This window comes from Epinephelus fuscoguttatus, linkage group LG2, assembly GCF_011397635.1.
Source record: "Epinephelus fuscoguttatus linkage group LG2, E.fuscoguttatus.final_Chr_v1".
NCBI classification, from domain to species: Eukaryota; Metazoa; Chordata; class Actinopteri; order Perciformes; family Serranidae; genus Epinephelus; species Epinephelus fuscoguttatus.
The window spans coordinates 49,979,776-50,000,933 of record NC_064753.1 but is presented as its reverse complement, the minus strand read 5'-3'; the positions used below and the strand labels follow the sequence as shown (position 1 = coordinate 50,000,933).

The following is a 21,158-nucleotide window of genomic DNA, read 5'->3' as shown; positions in this document are numbered from 1 at the left end:
ACAGTCAGCTCATATACTGCTTCACTCAAGAGACGCTGATGTGAAACATGCAGTTTTTACGTATATGTGGTTTGCACAAACAAACAATGCCAACATTTTTTGCTGGCAGCTGAGCTGAATAACACAATGTTAGTTTTGGTCTTTTCATTGGATTTCTTGACAGTGATGATACCTGTGACAGACGCTGGTGAACAGAACATATTTGCACTGCTAAGACAGAAAACAAAAAACAAACTTTGACGTGAACATCCAGCCGACCTCAAATCAGTCTCAGGAAACAAGAGTCACAAAGAAACTTTATATAGTTTTCAAGTATTCAAAACTGTTAAATAAGTACAAGATGTGTTCACATGATTTACATATCGGACAATATATGAACTGTCCATTTTTAATTCTCTTTACGTTTCCCACTACCCACGCAACACGCTAAAATGTCCGCAAACTATTCACATTTGTTTTTTCTTTTTTTTTCTTCTTTTTTTTAAACTTTTTGAATCAATTGGAAATCTTGACAGCTGTCTATTGGACAAAGACCACACAGACGGTACACCTGGAACAGTTTACAGTGTAGGATGGAGACGTCCGACGAAGACTGAGCCAGGTTCAGAACAGGTGAATTAGCTGCTGGTGATATGAACAGTACATATTAACACAAGGAGAAGTGGGTTAACATTCGATCTCAGTTGATCCCTTGATCTATTGGACAGTTCGTTTACTTCCACACAACAAAAATTAAATAATATACAGGAGGACTGACGGTGGACTTGAAGTGTTTCAATATTTCAAGGGGGGAGCAGATGGCTTAGCATTGTCACTCTTCACTCTTCTTTGATTAGTTACAAATTTGGTCTAAATGTGTCCAAAAGCTCTTTAAGGCACCTAATGCTGTTGGATAGACAGTTTTTACTACCTTTTTCTTTTTGCAAACTAAAAACTGAAACATGAGCTCCTGCAAAGAAAATAAAAACAACTTAAATAGGCTACAAACACAACTGATAAAATGAGTAATTCTACAGAATTTTGGGCCTGTTGAGGTTAATGCTGCCACCATCTACAAATCACGAGTTACACAGGACAGAAACTCAAACAGAGGTGAGGAAATAAAAGTAGCACCATAGAGAAAAGAATACATGATTCTACACTAGTTAACAACATTTCAGACAATGTGATTTTTTTCCTCCCCAAACTCGAGTGTCGATCTTCCAAAAATCTGACAAGGTAAATATAAAGTGAGACTGGACTTGAATAACAGTTAAGCTGAGGGACGTGAGCCAGTCTTTCTGTACATTACTTTTCAGATTTTAAAAGCATATAGGTAGCCTTTACGTATGAATTTTGTTTGATTTAGGTTTTGAACTACCACGTGTGCCATGTTCCCATTATACCGCAGCTCCCACCACAAACACTCGTCCATTTATTCTCTGATTATAAAACCTTGTGTGCTTTAATTTTCTGGACTTCTGCAGCTTAATTCATTTATTTACAGCGCCCTGGAGTCGATTCACTGGAAAAATAAACATTGTGCAACTCCATTATATCGTTCATGTCGTGACTGTGAGACGACTGCAGGCAAACTGAACACACACTGTAGGTCCACATACATAATGTTCCTGAAACAAACCAGATTTTCTTTGTCGTGAGATTATTGTATACGACTCTCTCTGTGGAGAAAAACAACGTTTAAACGTTTAACACAATCGTGATTGATCTCTATGGAGAGAAACATGATTAACTCACACAGTAATTAATGTTGGATCATTTATGAATTACTGAAATTCAAGTCAGTCCCTCCAGGATTTTGTGATCGCAAGAATTAACATAAATTCATCCAATTCCCGTAAATTCAGCGTGACCCCCACACAGTGACAGGGCTAACTGTTAGCATCACACAGCAAACGTTACCTTGCCGTTTCGGTGTGAAATTGAAGGCCCTGACATACCAAGCCGGTGCTTAGCTGTCGGTCAATGTTGGGCTGCCATCAGCATGATTATCATGATCACCATCAGTTAATAGAACAGAAACTGAAGTGGGGAAAGTAAACAAAGACCTAAACTCAAAGAGGAAATGAGATGAAAAAAAAAAATTGGTCAGATTATTTTCCTTTATCCTTATCTGAGCTACTGGTTTGTGTTATTGTTCACCTCAGACAGTAAATATGCTCTGGTTGTGTTGTTAATGTGCTGACTGGCTAACTGGTGTCAAGACGGTCTTCCCGTTTCCCTTTTTGAATGACGAATACAGACGACTGCTGTCCACTGGTGCGGAGAGTTATTTCGTCTCACGCAGGCACAGAACATTCGTGCTACTCGGCCGTCAACTGAAGTCTTTGCGGTATGTTCACAGCAGGGGGCCTTCGCTGCGGCTAGTTCTCTTTATTCAGTTTGGGGTGTCTGATGCTAACTGCTGCTGTGAAGCGTCTGCCCAAGCAGCAAAATATGGTGAGTAGGGATGAGATCATGTTGTGATCTGTTGGTTCATGCTAACGGGCAAAGAAAGCAGGAGGAGAGCATCTCACGGGGGCGGTCCTTAAGCGCTGCGTCGAATGGCAGCAAAAGTTGATCGTCGAGTGCGTTAACATGGACATGAATGACCTGCTTATGATCAAGTTTTCCCAGGGTCTCCCCACACATTCATTTATTTGTGGTAGCCTGCTGTGAATAAAACATCTGCTGCCACGTTTTGATTTTCTAATTTTGGAGCTGAACCATTCATTAGGTGCATTGTTGGAATATATAAACTGTGCGGTTATTCACTGCTCCACATTCTCGCAGGGCAGAGCGTACTCTGACAGAGTAGTTGGAACAGCAGGGACAGACACCCAGTCGGCTACTGCCACACCTAGATTGTAACTCTGTTGGAAACACTGTTTTCAAGTATCCCGTTTATTCTTATGAACACGTAGACACCATTCTGTTGATGAGAAACCTGAATATGCTCGCTGGAGTGCTGCTGAAAGAAACCAGGATACATACGAGGAATATAAATGACTCGACTTCTCTGTGTTCACATAAACACCATATCCCAAATATGATCATACCCAGGATGAGCCTAATTAACAGGTTATTCATGTCCATGTAACCTCAGTCGCTGAATGTTCATAACAAAATGCTCCACATTAGAGACGGTGTCATGAGTATTTTGCAATTTGAATGTGAAAAATGACTAAACATAGCAATCTTTCAGAGAAGCTGCTGCGATATCAGACATTTCGGGCCGCAACAGTGACAAAAACAGCGCAGGAAATCCTGGAGGGACAGTCACGTGGTTCTTCACCAGGAGAACTGCTGGGATAATGACAACATGGCACCTGAATCCAAATGAACTGACTGACTGATCTTATAATGCCTCTGGACCAACCACACCACACTGTTCTCTCAGCGTGGTGGTTCATCATCACACGAAAATTACAAACTATGAGACAGAAATCAAAAGTTCAATAAAAACCTGCCTATGAGACAGAGGGGATAGTCACCATACTGTACACTTTCTACAATATCCATGTCCATTATGAATATAACAAGTGCATTCACTTAAAGGAAGAGTTGAACTTAAAACAAATTCTCGTTTTTCACTTCGAGCCAGATTATTCAGAAACAACACGACGAAACAGGGCGTCTCCGCAGGTTCCTGCAGGTTACATTTAGCATCATATGCAGATTAAATGAGCTGGGTGAGTAAACTTCAGCTTAATTAATATAATTTGCTTTTATAAGAACTCAAATTAACATGATGAACACAAGTGAATAACAGAGAGATTTGTTTTAGGTCAACAGCACCTTCTAGTAACGTTCATTCAGGTTCTTAATTTTTCAGCAATTTTTTTTGTTTTTAAATTACTGTACTTCTTTTACATCAACACAACAGTTGATTAGCGAGTCATCGTTATTTACAGGGGGAAGGTGGGAGTGATGAGCTCCACAGCTTATGCATTGAGCCTCAGAGACTGATCCTCTCTCCTCCTGGAGGAGATATCGATGTCTATGGAGTCTTTGCCCACGATGAGTCGGAGGCGCTTCGCTGGAGGAAGTGGAATGAAATCGTCTTCAAACTCATTGTCGAAGTAGTCGTCGTCATCATCCTCTTCCTCGTCATCGTCATCCTCGTCAGACGACGGCTCCGCCAGGACCTTCTGGGTCCGATGTCCACCATTCCTGGCCTCCAGACTCTGGCCCATGTCCCCGTTATAGGACATCTGGTCCGCCTTTGTCTGGGATATTCTCCGTGCATCGTCCTCCCTCTTCAGCTGGATCTTCAGCTTGGTGGCGTTACCGTGGACCACGGGGGCAAAGCCGTTATTCAGTTTGGCTATGTACGAGCTGCCTTTGTCCTTGTCGTGGTCCTTGCTGAACTTGATGCTGATTTTGCTGGAAGAGGCCGAGTTGACCGTCGAGGCAGAAAGGTTGGAGGAGCCAATGGGGTCGTTGGCGTCATTGGTCTTGCTACTGCTGCTGTCCCTCCGCCGGCGGAGCGTCAGTTTGGGGATGCCCGTGTTGTTCTCCAGGATCAGCTGAGCGTCGTATCGTGTGATCTGACGCTTCTTCTTCCCCTTGTCCTGTGATCGGCAGCCACTCTTACCCTTATCCCTGCGGAGGGATTTGCCACCGTTGGAAACCCCGTTGTAGTCCCTGTGCCTGTCGGCGAAGCTCAGCAACACATTACCACAGTCTGAGAAGTTAGCAGCGTGGCCAGCGGCCACCGGCATGAACGGCTCACCGTACGAGTCCTCACGTTTAATTGTCCGCTCAGTCCTGAGCCGTGTCAACCGTTTCCGCCTGGTGCATGAGCCTCTTCTGGCGTAGCCAGTGTCCAACGCCGGCGGCTCCAGTCCCACTCCGTGGCGGAGGTACTCCTCCATGTCAGCTGGCTCTGTTTTAATGACCACTCCACCAGGGACTGGGCTCAAGCCATCCATAGCACTGGGCTCCAGCTTAAAGCCAGCTGCCGTTTCCTGGGCTTTTACAAGGGTCCGTGTGGACCTGCGAGTTCTGTACGTCGAACACTGGCTGCCCTCGCTGCCTTGCACATGCTGCAGATTGCCATTTTCTTTGACAGCATTACGGGTGAGGCAGCCCCGCTGGCCTAACGTCTGCTGCACCAGTTCCTGTCCATCCTTCTCCTTCTTCACGGTGACACCTTTACACAGCGACACCTTTGAGTCCCTGAGACCCAGCTGGCAAGTCTCTCCTTTGGCCAACGCCTTGGGCTCCGCACCCCGCCTGCGACTCCGCAACTGGACTTTACTTAGTGAAGGCTTGGATTGGGATTTTAGTCTCTTTGGTACCCTGTTATTGTTAACACGACCTTGTTTTGAACATGAGGTAGTAAGGGCTCTGGACAAAGTCTGTCTGGATTGAGTCCTGTTTTTATACTTCAGGCCAGATGATGATGATGTTCTTTTTCTGGCAGCTGGTGGGGAAGAAAAATGTTGCACATTACACATCCGTAATATTCTCAGACAGTCGCCTACAGACATTGGCTGGACGATATTTACCAAAAATATGATATTTTTGACTCAACGTTAATAATATAACAATACTTAGAATGACAGAATGCTTTCAAATGATTGGAAGAATCCCCGACATCCTTGTTCATCACTTTACAGCATTAAATACTAATACATGTCCTGAATCGATACCTTTACCACTCTGCACTGCCACATGGGATTTCTTCTGTTTCCCCAGTTTTTCCATTTGTGATCTGATCCTACGCAGTAACTACGGCAAAAGCATTAAATATTTAGGGGGCTCTTACATTGATGTGTTTTTGGCATTTCCTGAGAGTCAACGTCGGTGTGGGAGCCTACAGAGTGACTGTCTGAGCTCCGGTTTCCTTCCCCCAGCTTCTTCAGCCTGTTGAGCCGCTTGTCCGTCTCCCGCAACCCGTACTTGCTGTTGATCACCGGCACTTCCACTGGCAGTCCAGCTTTGGATTTGAAAGCACCAGTGCCCCGTCTGTACAGCAACAAAATACATTATTAAGAGTGAGGAAACTGCAATGATTTTGATTTACTTGTGAGTGAACAGCACTGTGTAAAGTTCAGTCTCATGTATTGGCTCAACACACCTGAAGGATTATATTTTGATGAAATTCTTATATTGATATTAGGGTTGCAATGCTATGAGATTTTCCTGGTCAACAGTCAAAATATTACACTTTTAAGGTATCGCCGTGTTACAGAATTATTATTATCAGTTAAAATTACTTTTAAAGGAAATAAAAGGGTCACTTTCGGTTAAACAAACATTTTATTAATATATTTGAAACTCAAATGCATTTTTGAAATGGAAGTTTGTGTAAAAAGATTTCCTTTTATTTCTGGGGACATTATTTTAACCTACCAAAAGTCCCTGATCAGATGCTAGTAAGTCCTCAATGTACAGGAACTTTTGGGGCAGCGTTTGCCGGGCAACCGTTGCCGATTGGTCAAACACACACAGCATGACTGCTTCAACCTCTCTACTGTCTCATTCATAAAACAAGGAAGTAATTTAGTGTCGATTCAGGACCATTTTAGGACAACAAGAGAACATTGCTCTCTGTTGGATATCAGTGCAAGTAAAGACAGACTTTACTGTCAACTTCCCCACTGGTTTTTAAAAATACAGAGAGAAACCTGAGAGAAAGACACAGTGCTGTGGTGCTGTGAGAAAGCTGGAGAATGAGAGAAGCAAACAATGCTGTTTCGCACTAAAGCAGAAATAAATAACCATCAAACAATCAACAGATGATTTACTGTAGAGACACATCCTCCTAGTTTCATTTTCTGTCTCTGCATTTCATTCATTACATCCAACTTGCAGCTTTATTCTGCAGCATGTCGTCAAAATGAAACAAAGTCTGGCGTGTTTTTTAGATGAACCAGGTGGGCACACTGAACCTGCCACCAGCAGCCCCCGTCCTGTCATGTTGCTTTTTCATTTCCGTGGTAGAAACGCAGATAACAACGAGCTGAAGGAACCTTTTAGTTCCCTGAAAAGTCACAGGAACTTTTGGTGGAAACATAGACTCATGCTGCACATGTAACATTTTCATCACATTCTGTATAGTGCGTTTGTTGTCACACCTACCGTTCACATGTATAGCATTCACAAAATTCATTGTTTTCCCCAAAAAACCCGTCTCCGTAGTAACATGAGATTTCCTCTCCAGGTTCAATGTCCCTCAGAACCTTCACACAGGCTGTGTCCCGTCCTGTCGACACAAACTAAACCAAAAATAATGTTTCAGTACGTTTTTATTTACAGCGCTTCTTACATTCAACAGCAGCTCATCCAGAGATTTGTTAGAAGACATTTAAAACACCCACCTTGCAGTTTGGTCGACAATCTGAAAAAAGAAGACAATGAAATTCATGTCATTATTAAGAATATTGGATATTCAAAAACAGTATTTTTTACAAATCCCGCAGAGTGAGGCAACTCATCATGTTGTTACAGCTCTAACGATGCCTGATCACCAGAGACTATGACGATTAGTACCGTGATTGATAAACGCAGCTGGTCCCAGCCAGAGCTGCGCGCAGTTCTTGCGGGTTGAGTACATGACGCTGAAGTCATTCTCCCCGTGACGGAGCAGCATGTTTTCCTCGCTCTCTGAAAGCTCAGCAATGCACCCCACCAGATACTCGATCTTGTCATTTCTTTTCCTGTAAAACAACACACAATGGAATGGTTAGTTACACACAGCAACAGCAGGCTGCATCACCGTGTGTCAAAGTGTTTCATACACACAGTCAGATAACTGCTGTGTATCCAGAGCAGCCTGTGTGTGCAGGCTATACAGCTAACACTCATGCATCCAACCAATCACTGGGGGACAAGGTAGAGACGTTCAAAGATCAAGATAGGTTTGGTGGGTGGGGGCTAATGGGAGTAGGTGTTTGTATAATCATAACTAACAGGTGGCAGCATGTCCTCACCATTCCTTTGTTGCCACAATTTTAGCTCCATTTTGCTCCGATGAATAGCGATTACAAGGGAGAATCTCAAACCCGCTGTCTGTGGCAAACATCCGCAGATACACAAATACCTGTGCAGAACATAAAGTTAGTCATCAGATCGTTTGTGACGCTGGAGGGAAAAACAGCGAAGACCATCTTAGATAAGATTTATCTTACATGTTGCTTGAAGAGCTTTTCTTGAGCTTTTGTCTTGTGGAGAAAAAGATTTCGGGACCAGTCTCCAGTGGTCAAAGCTCTGAAAGCTTTCTCCAAGTTGTCGTGTTTCTTGAAGCGCTCGATGACCTCCTTCAGTTCCTCCTGTCTTCCCTTAATTGGTCGAAATCTGTGAGGGACACATTAACGGCACACGACAAATGTGACAATCAGAAACAGTGATCGAAAAATGGACTTATACTTGTGTGTCAACTCTATGTCTACGCTGTAGTCTACACGAGCGGCCTACGCTGTGACGAGCATTTATACTTGTGTGGTGGTGTGTCTGTGTCACTCTGCAGTTACACCTCCAAAACACTAGTCGGCGGCAGGGTTACTGTGAAGTGCTGTAAAGTTTAGTTGATTCAAAACAATTATAACTCGCAGGATTCACAGACAAATCATTTGTTTTTATCCCGACACATTTTCTGCACAAATACAACATGCTAATGCTATTAGCACAAGCCTATGGCATTTTACATTTTACACAGCCCTTATTTTGCGTTTGATGAAGCTGCTGACCTGGTGTTCATCTTGTGTGTCTGAAAGCCCAGGTATGGATCCAGGATGAGGCTGGTGGTCAGGTCATCGTTCTCACACAACTCCTTGGCAGTCATTCCAGAGGAGGGCACATAGCGCCTCTCTGCCTCCAGACTGGCTGCATTAAACCCTGTGAGAAACAAACACAGATGGGTGTTAACGTACATGACAGATGAAGGAGCTTTACATTCATTAACATAAACACATTAAACTCACTGCGGCTACATCGCCGGCTTCTGTTCTTGTTGTGGCGCAGGGATGTCCGCTGTGAGTGCTGAGAGCGAGTCTGGCTCACAGGTTGCTCGCTGGTCAACTTGTTTCCGTGTCGTCTGCCATTTAATACCATGTTCTTGGATTCGCCCAGCCACTTCATGCCCACAAGCCCCCTGGTCCAGTTGCATTTAGTCTCCGAGATGAAGAAACACTCTTGAGTGGGGAAGACTGGGGTCTAGAGTTTGAAACCTGGAGGCAGAGCAGACGCAACAAACATTACTGGGTGCCAAGAAATCTAATGAGTTTACACAGGCTGAATAAATACTAAACAAAATGGGATGGAAATGGGCAGGTGGATGTGTTCCCAGCTCAGAGACTGCCAAGGAAAAAACAAAAACACGACTATCATGAATCTAACGAGATGCACAGGAAAATGTTGGCACTGTATGTTTCTGCAAACCATGGATACGTTACATCTGCATGGTTAACATGCATCATACCAACTTTTCTAAAGTGACGTAGTGTATACTTTGACTTTACCTTTGGGGATCTAGGTGAGACACATGTCAAGGTGCGAACCACTCTTCAAGACCAACAAACAATGAAACTGGCTGTTGTTTCGTGACCTATCGCTGTTTCCAGCAGGACAGTGCCATGAAAAACAGGATCTTTTTCTGACTTGTGGTTTGCAGAAATGTACAACACCAACACTTCTAATGGAGACTGAGCTGCAAGATGTTTTCACCACGTCACTTGACAAGAAATGAAACTTCTCTCAATTAATTAGGAATACTCATCATCAATCAATCATCTGCCCTGTTCACACTTCACACTAAGTTGCATCTTGGCTCTGACCATAAGTAGAGCATCTTTAAAGAGTATGTATGAAATTGCACCAAAATGCCAGAGGACACACAAGGATGCAGTAACTCATTCAGAGACAGTCAGGGTTTCACACATGTAGCGGAGTGAACATCGAAATCTCTGATCAGTTTGCAGGACTGTCCAAACAACATGTGGATACAGCTCAGTCAACTCATTGAGTCAGTTCATAACATTTCCACTCCTATCATAATTGGTTACATTGCACATCTTCTGGATTATTACCTCTGCACACCACACATACTCTCTTTGTATTTTTTTTTTTACTGTAAAAAAAACTGTGCAGCTCTTTCATTTTACAAACAAATATATTTTTTTACAATTGTACATATTTTTCATATTTTTATTGTGGATTTTTCTATTTTACTGACACGTTCTGTCTGTTGCAATACTTGCTTCTATTTTTTTTCCTTCACCATATTTATTGACATACACATGTTGAAACACCGAGGCTAATTCCACATTTGGGAAACCTCCTTGGTAATAAACCTGATTCTGATCAACCAAACAGCTTGGACAGAGTGTTCATAAAGTGTGGTCCCAGTCAGTCACAGCAATCGCCCAGTGAAACCATTAGAACTCTACTGACAGGTGCTGAAGTGCAAAATGTGCCCAGCATCAGTCAGCCCGCCCAGTGGTGACTTCACACTGTGGCAGGCTGAAGCAGTACCTGAGTACATTTATTAAAGTGGTGTAGCTAAATACAACTGAACAAAACTGTGCTTGGTATTTCTATTTACTTCTACTTTAAACTTATACTCCACTACATCACAGAGGCTTATACTATTCTTTTTACTGCACTACATTTATTTGGTAACTTATCTTATTTTGCAGGTTTGGATTATTAATATAAAATATAAATCAACTCTGAAGTTCTAACAATTAAGATAAAACTACCTAGCAGTATATAAATCAGTTAAAATGAGATCCACCTTCAGCAGCTGCAACATTAAAGTGATGAACACATTAATGCATCAATAATTATAAACCAGTAATATAATAAACATTATACTGAAACGGGCCATCCTGCATAATGAGTACTTATGTTTTTGCGACTTAAAGTATATTTCAATATCAAGACTTTTGAACTTGTGCTCAAGTAAGTTTTTGAAGGCAAGACTTTTACTTGTAATCAAGTATTTTTACACAAGTTATTGCTACTTTTACTCAAGTAAAACTACTGAATACTTCTTCCATACACAGGAAAGCAGTGTTGAGGAAACAAGTTAAAAATGATCCTGCAGCGCCGCCCAGTGGTAACCCCAAATACTGCACCGACTCAAGTGCAACGGCCACCACACATCACATCAAGTATGGCTGTGCTCATTTATGGATCACATAAATCACATTATCACGATCATGTTAAGAATGACATAAAACACACCACACAGTATTTATACTTAAGTCATAACAGTAATGTAGTTTCCAAACTCAGTTCTTCATGCACCATTCCTAAAATATGTGCATCTCATCTGTCACTGTCAACATGAATCCTAAATACTGTGTGTACGATAAACAGACATGTATTCATGCTCAAATCAACTGGTTCGTATGTCTCCATTCAGTACTTATTTCTTGGCACTATTTCTATTGTTTATGACCTACAGAACACTTAACATGTATATCGACTTACTATTCTTTATTTATTTATTACTGTTGGTTATTGTTATGTATGTCTTTATTTAAAGGCTAGTAAACACTTCTTTTCACACACTTGTGATCATAACAGTCCCGTCTGTTCTGTGTCATTATTCGTGCAGCTTTGTTGTCCTTGTTTTTAGCTGTTATGTCTATTTCTGTGCAACTTCACTGAGAGCAAAACAAAAAGCCGGAGTCAGACCCCATGTATGTTCACACACGGTTGGCCGGTAAAGACTCTGATTGCGTCGCAAGGAGCATCATCTCATTTATAATCGATGTATTTAAAGGCTTCGCATTTTTAGCTACATGCTAACATTAGCCACCATAAAACCACAACACGCCACAGGGATCAGGAAAAGCTGTGGAAACCCGGAAGGCCACACACACGACAGCTGGGGCCGAGATTGTATCAGAGTTATCAATTACAGCTTTGCATTGTTTGCTAACTGTCGCCTCTCCACCCATGTACACTCCGTTAGCATGGAGCTAGCCACCGAAAGGCGACGCCGGGAGATGCTCGGCCGTGTTGGTGGTGGTGATGGTGGTTAGCTTGCAGCAAACGCCGGCAATAAGCCACGGCCAGTTACCCACCGACCTTAAAAACATTATCAGTTAACCCGTAGTTCAACACAAAGACTGAAACAGAAATGTACACGGGTGGTGATATTTAATGATAATACACCTTAACACACTCACTCCACATCTCAAGCTGCCTGTTCCATTAAGCCCCCTAACATCCAACTACTGAACCCCTGAAAGCCAAACGTTTATTAAATGTATCCCCCGGTATTTAGACAACAAACACTAAGTGACATTAACGTACTTCTTAGATTGTGTTAGCCTGCTAGCATCAAACTTAACTTCAGGAGGCTAAGTTAGCTTCCGTCAGCTAGCATTAGCAGTCAATAGAGCTACACAACAGTCGATAAAAACACAACCCTTTCTCACATTAATGAGATGATGTGCATCAGATATTCGACGACAATAGCCGATATTTACCTGCACACATGTCCCGGTGCCTACCTGCAGACCCCTGGACCACAGCAGGCTAACATACGCTGCATTAGCTTGGATTGTTTGATGTGGAAGCCATTAGCTAGTCACAGGCTAACAGGCTAAATCTATCATTTGTAAGCGAATTAAAAGTTAGTTTGTGTGCCGATACCTTAGCAGACACGATGTATGGTGGTCATCAGAGAAAGCGTGATAACCGGAGGCTCGGTGCAGGCATTATTTATCATCTGATGATAGCTGGCAGTTAAATAGCTGAAAGCATTTTCACGCGTTGGTAGCGTTAAATGTCTCGAGTCGAACACAGCGGCAGAACAAACAGAAAATACTCACAGGACTGATTGTGTAAAAACAATCACGAATTAAAACTCCTTCAAACTAATCCAAATTTGGCACGACACCCTTAAACGAAAATATCACAGGAAACACATTTCTTTTTTTTCTTTTTTTTTTTTTTTTTTTTTTTAAGAAATTAACATTAAAATTCAAGATGGCGGAGAGAGCCAGAGAAAGGCGCAGCACAGCCATCCGCCACAAGAAAGTAGATCCAACAAATACGCAGCCGATGTCGTCCGTCGGGACCGAATTGAGACACAGTGCTTGAGGAGACGGAGTGCAACTTTGAAAGTGAACCTTGTTCTCGAGGTTTTGTAGCTCGTTTAAGTTGAAAATGTCGAAAACCGTTATCTTAGTTGTTGCCAGTAATTGTCGGATGTACACAAAAGTAGTGCTGCATAAACAAACCTCTTTACGCTTCCTAAAGAATCCAACGGTGGTGGGCAGACAACAGTGAGGTTCTGCCTGCTCGGTTCTACACAGAACCTCTCTACAACAGGCTACAAGTGAACTTAGTACCACATCTAGACCGTATATACTTTTCCCTTTTACTGTACTATTTACCTGATGTCAATCCTCTTCAATTCCTAAGTTCTCCCTCCACAGAGCCTATGGTTCTGCATGACTATGGATCCATGCAGAACCTCACTCGAAGAGGCTACAAGTGAACTTAGAACCACATCTAGACTGTATGACTTATTTCTTTCACCGCACTATTACTTTGATGCCCCTTGTTTTGTTCCCCCTTGACAGAGCCGGATGATGGGAACTAGGCTAGATGATGGATCCATGCAGATCTTCAGTAGAACAGGCTGGAACAAGTGACGTAGAGCCACACTTAGACCTTATGACTTCTCACTTTTACTGTATTAACCCGATGTCCATCCACTTTAGTTCCTAAGTTCTCCTTCCACAGAACCAGACGATGGATCCATAAACCTCACGAGAGCAGGCTAATGAAACTTAGAACTACATCTAGATCTTGCAACCTTTATTGTGATGTCCATTCTCTTCAGTTCCTCAGTTCGTCCTCTACAGAACCAGACGATGAATCCATGCAGGACCTCACTCGAACAGGCTACAAGTGAACTTAGAACCACACCTTCACCTCATGACTTCTCCCTTTTACTGCAATATCAACCTAACATCCATCCGCTATTATTTCTCATTTCTTTGTCTACAGAACCAGACAATGGATCCCTGCAGAACCTCACTAAAACAGGCTATAAGGGAACTTACACCACATCTAAACTTTATTTCTCCCATTTACTGCACTATTAACCCAAGGGCCATCCTCTTCTGTTCTTTTATTTACTGGACTATCACTTTGATGCCCATTGTGTAGTTCCTAAGTTCTTCCTCAACAGAACCAGATGATGGACTGACATAGAACCTCACTAGAAAAGGGTTACAATTGAATCTTAGAACCACATCTACACCTTATGATTTCTCCTCTTACTAAACAATAGATCAATGCAGAACCTTAAAACAGGTGAGAACAAGGAACTAAGAACCACACCCAGACCTTATGACTTCTCCTGTTTACTCTATTATTGTTTTAATGTCCCTACACTCACCACCTGTTAATGTGCAAATAGGCTGTTCCTCAGTTCTTCCTCTGCAGAACCAGACAATAATGCTCCAGCTAGACAGACACAGCTCATTGTTCCACAACACTGATTTATCCTTTGACGTGAACTTATTGAGTTTTTTTTAGTGCATACCCACACAATATAAAAACAATAGCTATTAGTAGTAGCCTGGTAGTAGTAGTAGTAGTAGTAGTAGTATGTAGCCTATCCAGTGCTGGAGGGAGTATTCAGATCTTTTACTTGTGTAAAAGTAGTGATACCATAGTAAAATACTTCACTGCTTTCAAAATTTTACTTAAGTGACATAAGTATTAGCATTAAAATATACTTAAATTACTAAAACTAAATTACTCATAATGCAGAATGCCCCATTTTAGAATAATATACATTATATTGTTGGGTTATAATTCTTCTTAATGTTGAAACTTTTTGTGTTTTGCTCAGTTTGCATGAATCATTTGTTCCCTGATAGAAACAATAACTGAAAAAAAACTACTTCCTGCAGAACATTTCTTCCTGTACAACTGTAAGTTCATCATTTTACAGGTCACAAATAAAGACACAGCACTGCAGCACTTCAGTTCATCTCTTTATTGGACTTTTATTATATTTCTGTGTCTCAGGACGAAGAGCGGCCCTCTGCCAATGGCAAGGTGGGTGGTGTGACCTCTGACCCCTGCAGCCTACATGTTGAAGTTTCCTTGGGCAGGATGATGAGCAGATGGCATCTGTAGCCTCGGCCATCAGCGTATCACTGTGTGAATGAAGTGAACAGTGTGTCTGTAGTGTGAAGCACTTTGAATGGTTGCTGAGACTCAGTCCATTTATCACTGACTTACCAGCATTTTGTTTTAGTGTCTCATGACATCAAACTCATGAAATATATTTAAACATGAAGAAAAACAGTTAAAATAAATGTTGAATTAAAGACCATCTCAAAACAGACTGTCTGCTACATATGGGATCACTCAGGCAGCGATAACAGCAATGCATGACTTCAAATGAATGTGTAATTCTTACCTGTCTACTTCTGTCACCCCTGCTCAGACCACACCCATCTTTGTGTTAAGGCCTTTGCACAATGAGTCTGCGTTTTCAGATGCGTTTTTGTAAACCGCCATCCAAAAAACCTTCACACACTGATTCTGATGCATTTTATTGTTCTATTTGTTGTGAAAATTCGCAACAAGACACTTTTCCTCCTTTGCCTCTCTCCACTGGAGTTACCTGGCTGTTGTCACTTCCTCCCTGTCTTTGATTCGGCACTGCAGCTGCATGAAGGGGTGGAGCTGTCCTCCACATTGTGTTTGCTGTCCTCATCCTCCTCCTCTTCATCATCATCCACCTGAATATTACTATCTGTCCTGCTGAATGTGACCTGTCTGAGTAATGAATGATTCTGTACGCCCTGTTCCTCTGTCTTGTCTCAGCTGTGTCCCGCCGCCACATTTTCTTCACTGATTCTTGGTCAAACGTCTCTAAAGGCTCTGACTGATGCAAAAAACACACAAAATCGAACCTGTTCCGAAAATTTTAATGATGGACGAAAGTTTGTGCGAATATGATTGGCATAACGTGAAGTCGTATTTATTTTTAGACATGCGACAAACTCCGTTCTATGAAGAAGAACTCTGCTTGCCGGTAGTGTGAAGCACTCAGAGTGGCTGCTAAGACTCAATCCATTTATCACCGACTTACCAGCATTTTGTTTTAGTGTCTCATAACATTGAACACATGATCATATTTAAACATGCAGAAAAAACACACCTAAAATATACGTTGAATTAGAGACCATCTCAAAAACAGACAAAAAACAAAAAACTGCTCCATAAAATGAAATGAATGTGTACCAGGGGCGTAAAGTGGGGGGTCCCTTTCCTACTTCTTACCTGTCTACTTCTGTCACCCCTGCTCACACCACACCCATCTTTGAAATAAGCTTTTATTTTCATTGTGCCTTGAAGAAGCATGAAGGACAGAGGGAGGGGATGACATGCAGCAGGAGGCCATGGGTCAGAATCGAGCCCCTGGCTGCTGTGGCAAGTTGGTGCATGGGGTGCATGCTCTACGAGCTCTACCAGCTACTGGGTGCCCCCCACATATCGCTGCAACCAACACCAGGACGTCACCAGAAGTTTGTGGTTAGGTTAGAAAATAACAGCATGGTTTGACTCTACATTCATTCAGGAAGTGAACACCAGGTTCCTGGGTGAAAGTTCGGGGTGTGTTGGACCCATCCACCTCCCCTCCCGCCCACCTGTAGGGACTCTCCAGCTTTTATTGTGTCGTTACTGGCAGAGTTTCAAACTGACACCATCCTGTGGTGTATCATACCACCGTGACAGGTGCTGTCTGACCACATTATGAACTGATGCTAACTGTCTACGTATCATGCTGCCACGACAGGTGCAGTCTCGCCAATCGGCAGTGTATGATAACATCATGAGAGGTGGCTTTTGGCATTGGTGTCTGCCACTGAAATCACTGACAAAGTGTCCGTTTCATGACTTCGGAGTGAGAACAGGCTGAAAAAGTTGGACTATTTACAGAAACAACAACATCTAGTGGATTTTTTTAGCATGTATTATTATTATTATTATTATTATTATTATTATTATTAGTATAGCACACCCAAACCGAATGGCAGAGATAGCTCAGTCCGGTTGAGTACAGTTTAACACATTTTTCATTAAGATATAGTGACTCAGAATGTGCTCTACCAGAGGAGTGAGCAGAACATTACAGGGTTAAGAAATAAGTGCATTTGTGGAGGGCTGCTGAGTTGATGTAGTGCAGTATAAACTCCTCCTCAAACATTGACTGAAAAACCAATAATCATATCTTGTGTTGCTGATCTGCTTCGACATGTTTGTTAATGAGTTTCCCTTCTGCAGCGACCTGTGGATGATGTCAAATAAACACAATGAAAGTGACGGCTCCAACAACACAGATAACTCAGCTGAGGAAACTTTCGTATCCTGGAGTGCTGCCCAGAAATCAGCCACAGAAGCTTGAACTCGGTGGGCGTATTAGTTCGCCTTTCATTGCATAGCCTACTCTACAGAGAGCTTTACAATGTGTGGGCTGCATCACCTCCTGCATGTGTGAGGAAGCCAGCTGCCATGGAAACCACCTAAATCCCCCCCAACAAACCCTGACCTTCTCCACTCTGTGATGAAGGTGTGAGCAGAGCTGGAAGTCTGCCCAGTCAGGGTTTTTAATATTCATGTGCACACTGCAAATAATGTGTGACGAGGTGAGTGGGAGAGTGTGATCACTGCAGGTAACGGCAGGTAACGTATATTTAGTTTAGTTTTCTAAAGAGTCTCAGTAATTTAATGAATGCTCATTTTATAGCCCTAATATTTATAGATAGTCAAGAAGAAATTTGATATCACAGTTCGTTGAATATCTTCTTGTCTTATGGAAATTTTCTGATAATAGACAGGTCCCAAAAAGTTAGCACAGCAACAGAAAAACATACTTTGTACACAGGCCACTTAAACAAATATCATAATCAGATACAAACCAAATAAAGGTGCAAAATGACTATTACCATGTGCGCCTCTTGGACCATGCAGAATATTATTATTAGGGGCTGTATGCACTTCCTTTGTAACCATGATGGGAATCTGCTCTGTAGCCATGTTGGCGCTCTCTGCCGCCATACTGCCTTAGCCCATAATGCAACAGGTGCGACCCCCTGAATGTGAGCTATTACTTTAGATCCAAATAAACTACATAAAGAACAAACATTTTTCTTTAACTGAACAGTATTTTCAAAGGTGGTATATTTTAAATCTTTTTTTTTTTAACTAAAGTTACATTTTAACCACCTATTTCTTACTTTTTTAAGAATCTGTTTTTAATGATGATGAATCTAAATGTTAATGAAATTATGACAGGAAATATGAAAGCGTTTCAATTCAATTTCAGTACAGACAGTTACAGTAAGGCTGGTGATACTTTGTGAACCAGATGTTGTAAACATTCGGGGCTCAGTCTGAACCTGTGGGGGGTCGGTGGCATGTTCTCCCAGGGAGATTTCATCTCATTTACGGCAGCTATATGGGCTGTTTTTTTAAAGACATTAGAGAGAACAGAATTATCAAAAATCTGTTCATCATTTTGGAAAACATGACAGTTGCCAGGGGAAAAAATGAATCCTGTCGAGCTACATCCTGATTTTTATCTAATTGTTCTCCAACTGTCTGAAACCAGAACACAACAAATGTTGGATTTTTACTCCTGCCTCCTGAAAAGAGGCAAAAACCGGTCTGATGTTACTGTTTCAAATTTACATAACATAGGTAGGGGAGGAATTTGGAGTAAACAACATTACTTATCTTGAAACTTATCTTTGTAATGCTATGCTGAATGTTTTGCTGTCAAATCTGCTATGTTGAAATCTATCCCATAATAATCTGGGCTGCTGTAACTGCTAATCAGGGTGGAGCCTATCCCAGCTGACACTGGGTGAGAGGCAGGGTTCACCCTGGACAGGTCGCCAGACTATCACAGGGCTGACACATAGAGACAGACAACCATTCACACTCACATTCACACCTACGGACAATTTAGAGTCACCAATTAACCTGCATGTCTTTGGACTGTGGGAGGAAGCTGGAGCACCTGGAGGAAACCCACACTGACATGACATGCTTGAAAGTTCTTGTGACGTAGTGTGTAACTAGTGCACATAAAGTTTTCTGCTCTGATAATTAAGAGTATACTTGTGTTTTAAAATCTGTTCAGTCCAGTCGATTCAGTGTCCTACAAATCTTCTAAATCCACTTAGCATAATCAAAATCAGCCCCTCAGAGAGTTGGAATATGGCTACATCTGGTTTAAACAGCTGTTTTGAATTTTGAAAATGTCAGAAATTGATTCATCGTCCTCAGTAACTCCCAAACCACTCCAGTACTGTTCGAATTGGCCAAGCAGTCGCTGAAGTATAGTTTATACAGGAGATTATACTAATCAGTCAGCATATCAACATAATCAAGTTAGCATCTGGCAGTTTCTAAATGCTGGGGACCCATTCTGTACATTTCTGACATAAAACTTTAGGGAACTCAAGACTTCTGGATTCACATTGCAGGCAAGTCGACTCTCTGGAAGGCTAGTGACTGAAAACTGGACTGGTTTAGTGACAAATTTAGGCCAAAGCAAGTGTAATATTCAAGATAGAAAAGTCAACTTGGGTTCAAAGTGAAGCTTATCAGCTTGAGAAGTTTTCTATGTACAAGTGAAGCAGTGGTGTTAAACACAAAGTAATACTTTTTGATAAAAATCTGTCAAACACAGTCATTTTTTGTTTTTTTGGGGGATGTATATTTTGAAATAAAAATGGTGTACAGCCCGCAAATCTTATTTTGCTACTTTCCCCTTGTGTCAGGATATTCCCTACCAAATGTCATAGGTGTAGTTCTGTGTTTTTTCCATCTCAGAAGCTGCTGTAACATCATAATTAACCAATTTGGGATCAATAAAGTACATCTGGATACACACATTGTACCTGTAATGAGACAGTCTCTGTTGGTTTTTGGTCTTTCATGAGATTTTTCCGACAATACACAATAACCTACAGAGAGCAGAGCTGCAGCCTTATTGTTTCAGTTAATATTGTAATGGGCGCTGTCTGTGTGTGGCCGACTGATAACTGGCTGTGGTCTTTAAACATGTGACGTTATCTGTGAAGACACTCACAGCTAACAGGCAGGGAAACATTATTATTTTTCACAGTCACACGCACATGTTTGTATATGGAAAACATTAGATTATTCTTAATTAAGACAAAAATGGTAATGAATCAAAATATAAATTAATAAATAGTAAAATTTGTAAAACTGCCACACTCTTGATATTTAGACTTTTATTCAGATGTAAATTCAGATTTAAAAGACTTCATTGGCCTGACCATATTCATATACAGCATTACCAAAACACTGATGACTGACATTCAGTTATAATATTCAGAACAATGTCAAAGGGAAAAGAAGAAATGATAAATAATATACATACTGTATGTAATATTTAGTTTATAGAATAATGTCAGTGTTTTGTTAAAAAAATCAAACTACACAACAGTTTATACAGTGAATTATGCTATGATGGGATTTTAGTTTTTTATGTTCTACAGAACAAAAACCTGCTATAAGACAGTTTTAACTGCAACACATATGTTACTTTTAATTCACTTACTGACTAACTAATTGTTTCAGCTGTATTATCATTATTATTATTATGGTAATAATAATAATAAAATACAGCTGAAACAATTAGTTAATTAATCTTATTTGACAGTTGAAGTAATTTTTCATGTAAAAACATTTCATAGTTCCAATCTCACAAACCTTTCACTGAATAATGTTAATATATTCGTAACATTTATAACTGTAATGTAACAAAGATAATGACTGTGATGTGTTAGTAATATCATTGTTAATTGTAAAGAATTAGTAATAATGTTAATAACCATAATGTATTAATAACAATGTAAATAAATGTAACATATTAATAATAGGGTTGATAATTGTAATGTATTAGTAAAAATGTTAATAGCTCTATTTTTTGATAACATTAATAACTGTAACTTGTTAAAATAGGGTTGATAATTGTAATTGTAATGTGTTAGTAATAATTTCAATAACCGTTATGTATTAGTAATAATTTAATATTCTAATTACAATGTTAATAACTGTAACGCATTAGTAATAGGGTTAATGATTGTAATGTACTAATAACAATGCTGATAACTGTAACATATTAGTAATAAGATTAACAACTG

General features: G+C 41.0%; 2 protein-coding genes across 4 annotated transcripts in view; one reads left to right on the top strand and one right to left on the bottom strand.

Moving 5' to 3' along the window:
• Window positions 1-21,158, top strand: part of LOC125880938 (dynein regulatory complex protein 1-like) — a 480,097-nt gene that overhangs the window by 132,665 nt on the left and 326,274 nt on the right. The window lies entirely within an intron of this gene.
• kmt5b (lysine methyltransferase 5B) lies at window positions 279-12,895 on the bottom strand. Of its 2 annotated transcripts, none has more exons than XM_049563670.1 (10): window positions 12,774-12,895; window positions 8,910-9,155; window positions 8,676-8,823; window positions 8,118-8,283; window positions 7,920-8,029; window positions 7,480-7,646; window positions 7,308-7,327; window positions 7,069-7,205; window positions 5,753-5,952; window positions 279-5,407 (listed from the first exon to the last, which is right to left on the bottom strand). In XM_049563670.1, exons 2-10 carry the CDS (start codon window positions 9,064-9,066, stop codon window positions 3,924-3,926), a joined length of 2,589 nt encoding a protein of 862 aa, XP_049419627.1. In that variant the 5' UTR covers window positions 9,067-9,155; window positions 12,774-12,895; the 3' UTR covers window positions 279-3,923. The 2 variants fall into 2 exon arrangements, with proteins under 2 accessions (XP_049419627.1, XP_049419636.1); XM_049563679.1 differs by lacking the exon at window positions 12,774-12,895 and adding an exon at window positions 12,595-12,766.

Coding starts and splice junctions, on each gene's coding strand:
- kmt5b (XM_049563670.1), bottom strand. CDS start 9,066: ATGAAGTGGCTGGGCGAATCCAAGAACATGGTATTAAATGGCAGACGA. Junction 8,824..8,909: donor AAGCCGGCGATGTAGCCGCA/GTGAGTTTAATG, acceptor TGTTTCTCACAG/GGTTTAATGCAGCCAGTCTG. Junction 8,284..8,675: donor ACACACAAGATGAACACCAG/GTCAGCAGCTTC, acceptor TGTCCCTCACAG/ATTTCGACCAATTAAGGGAA.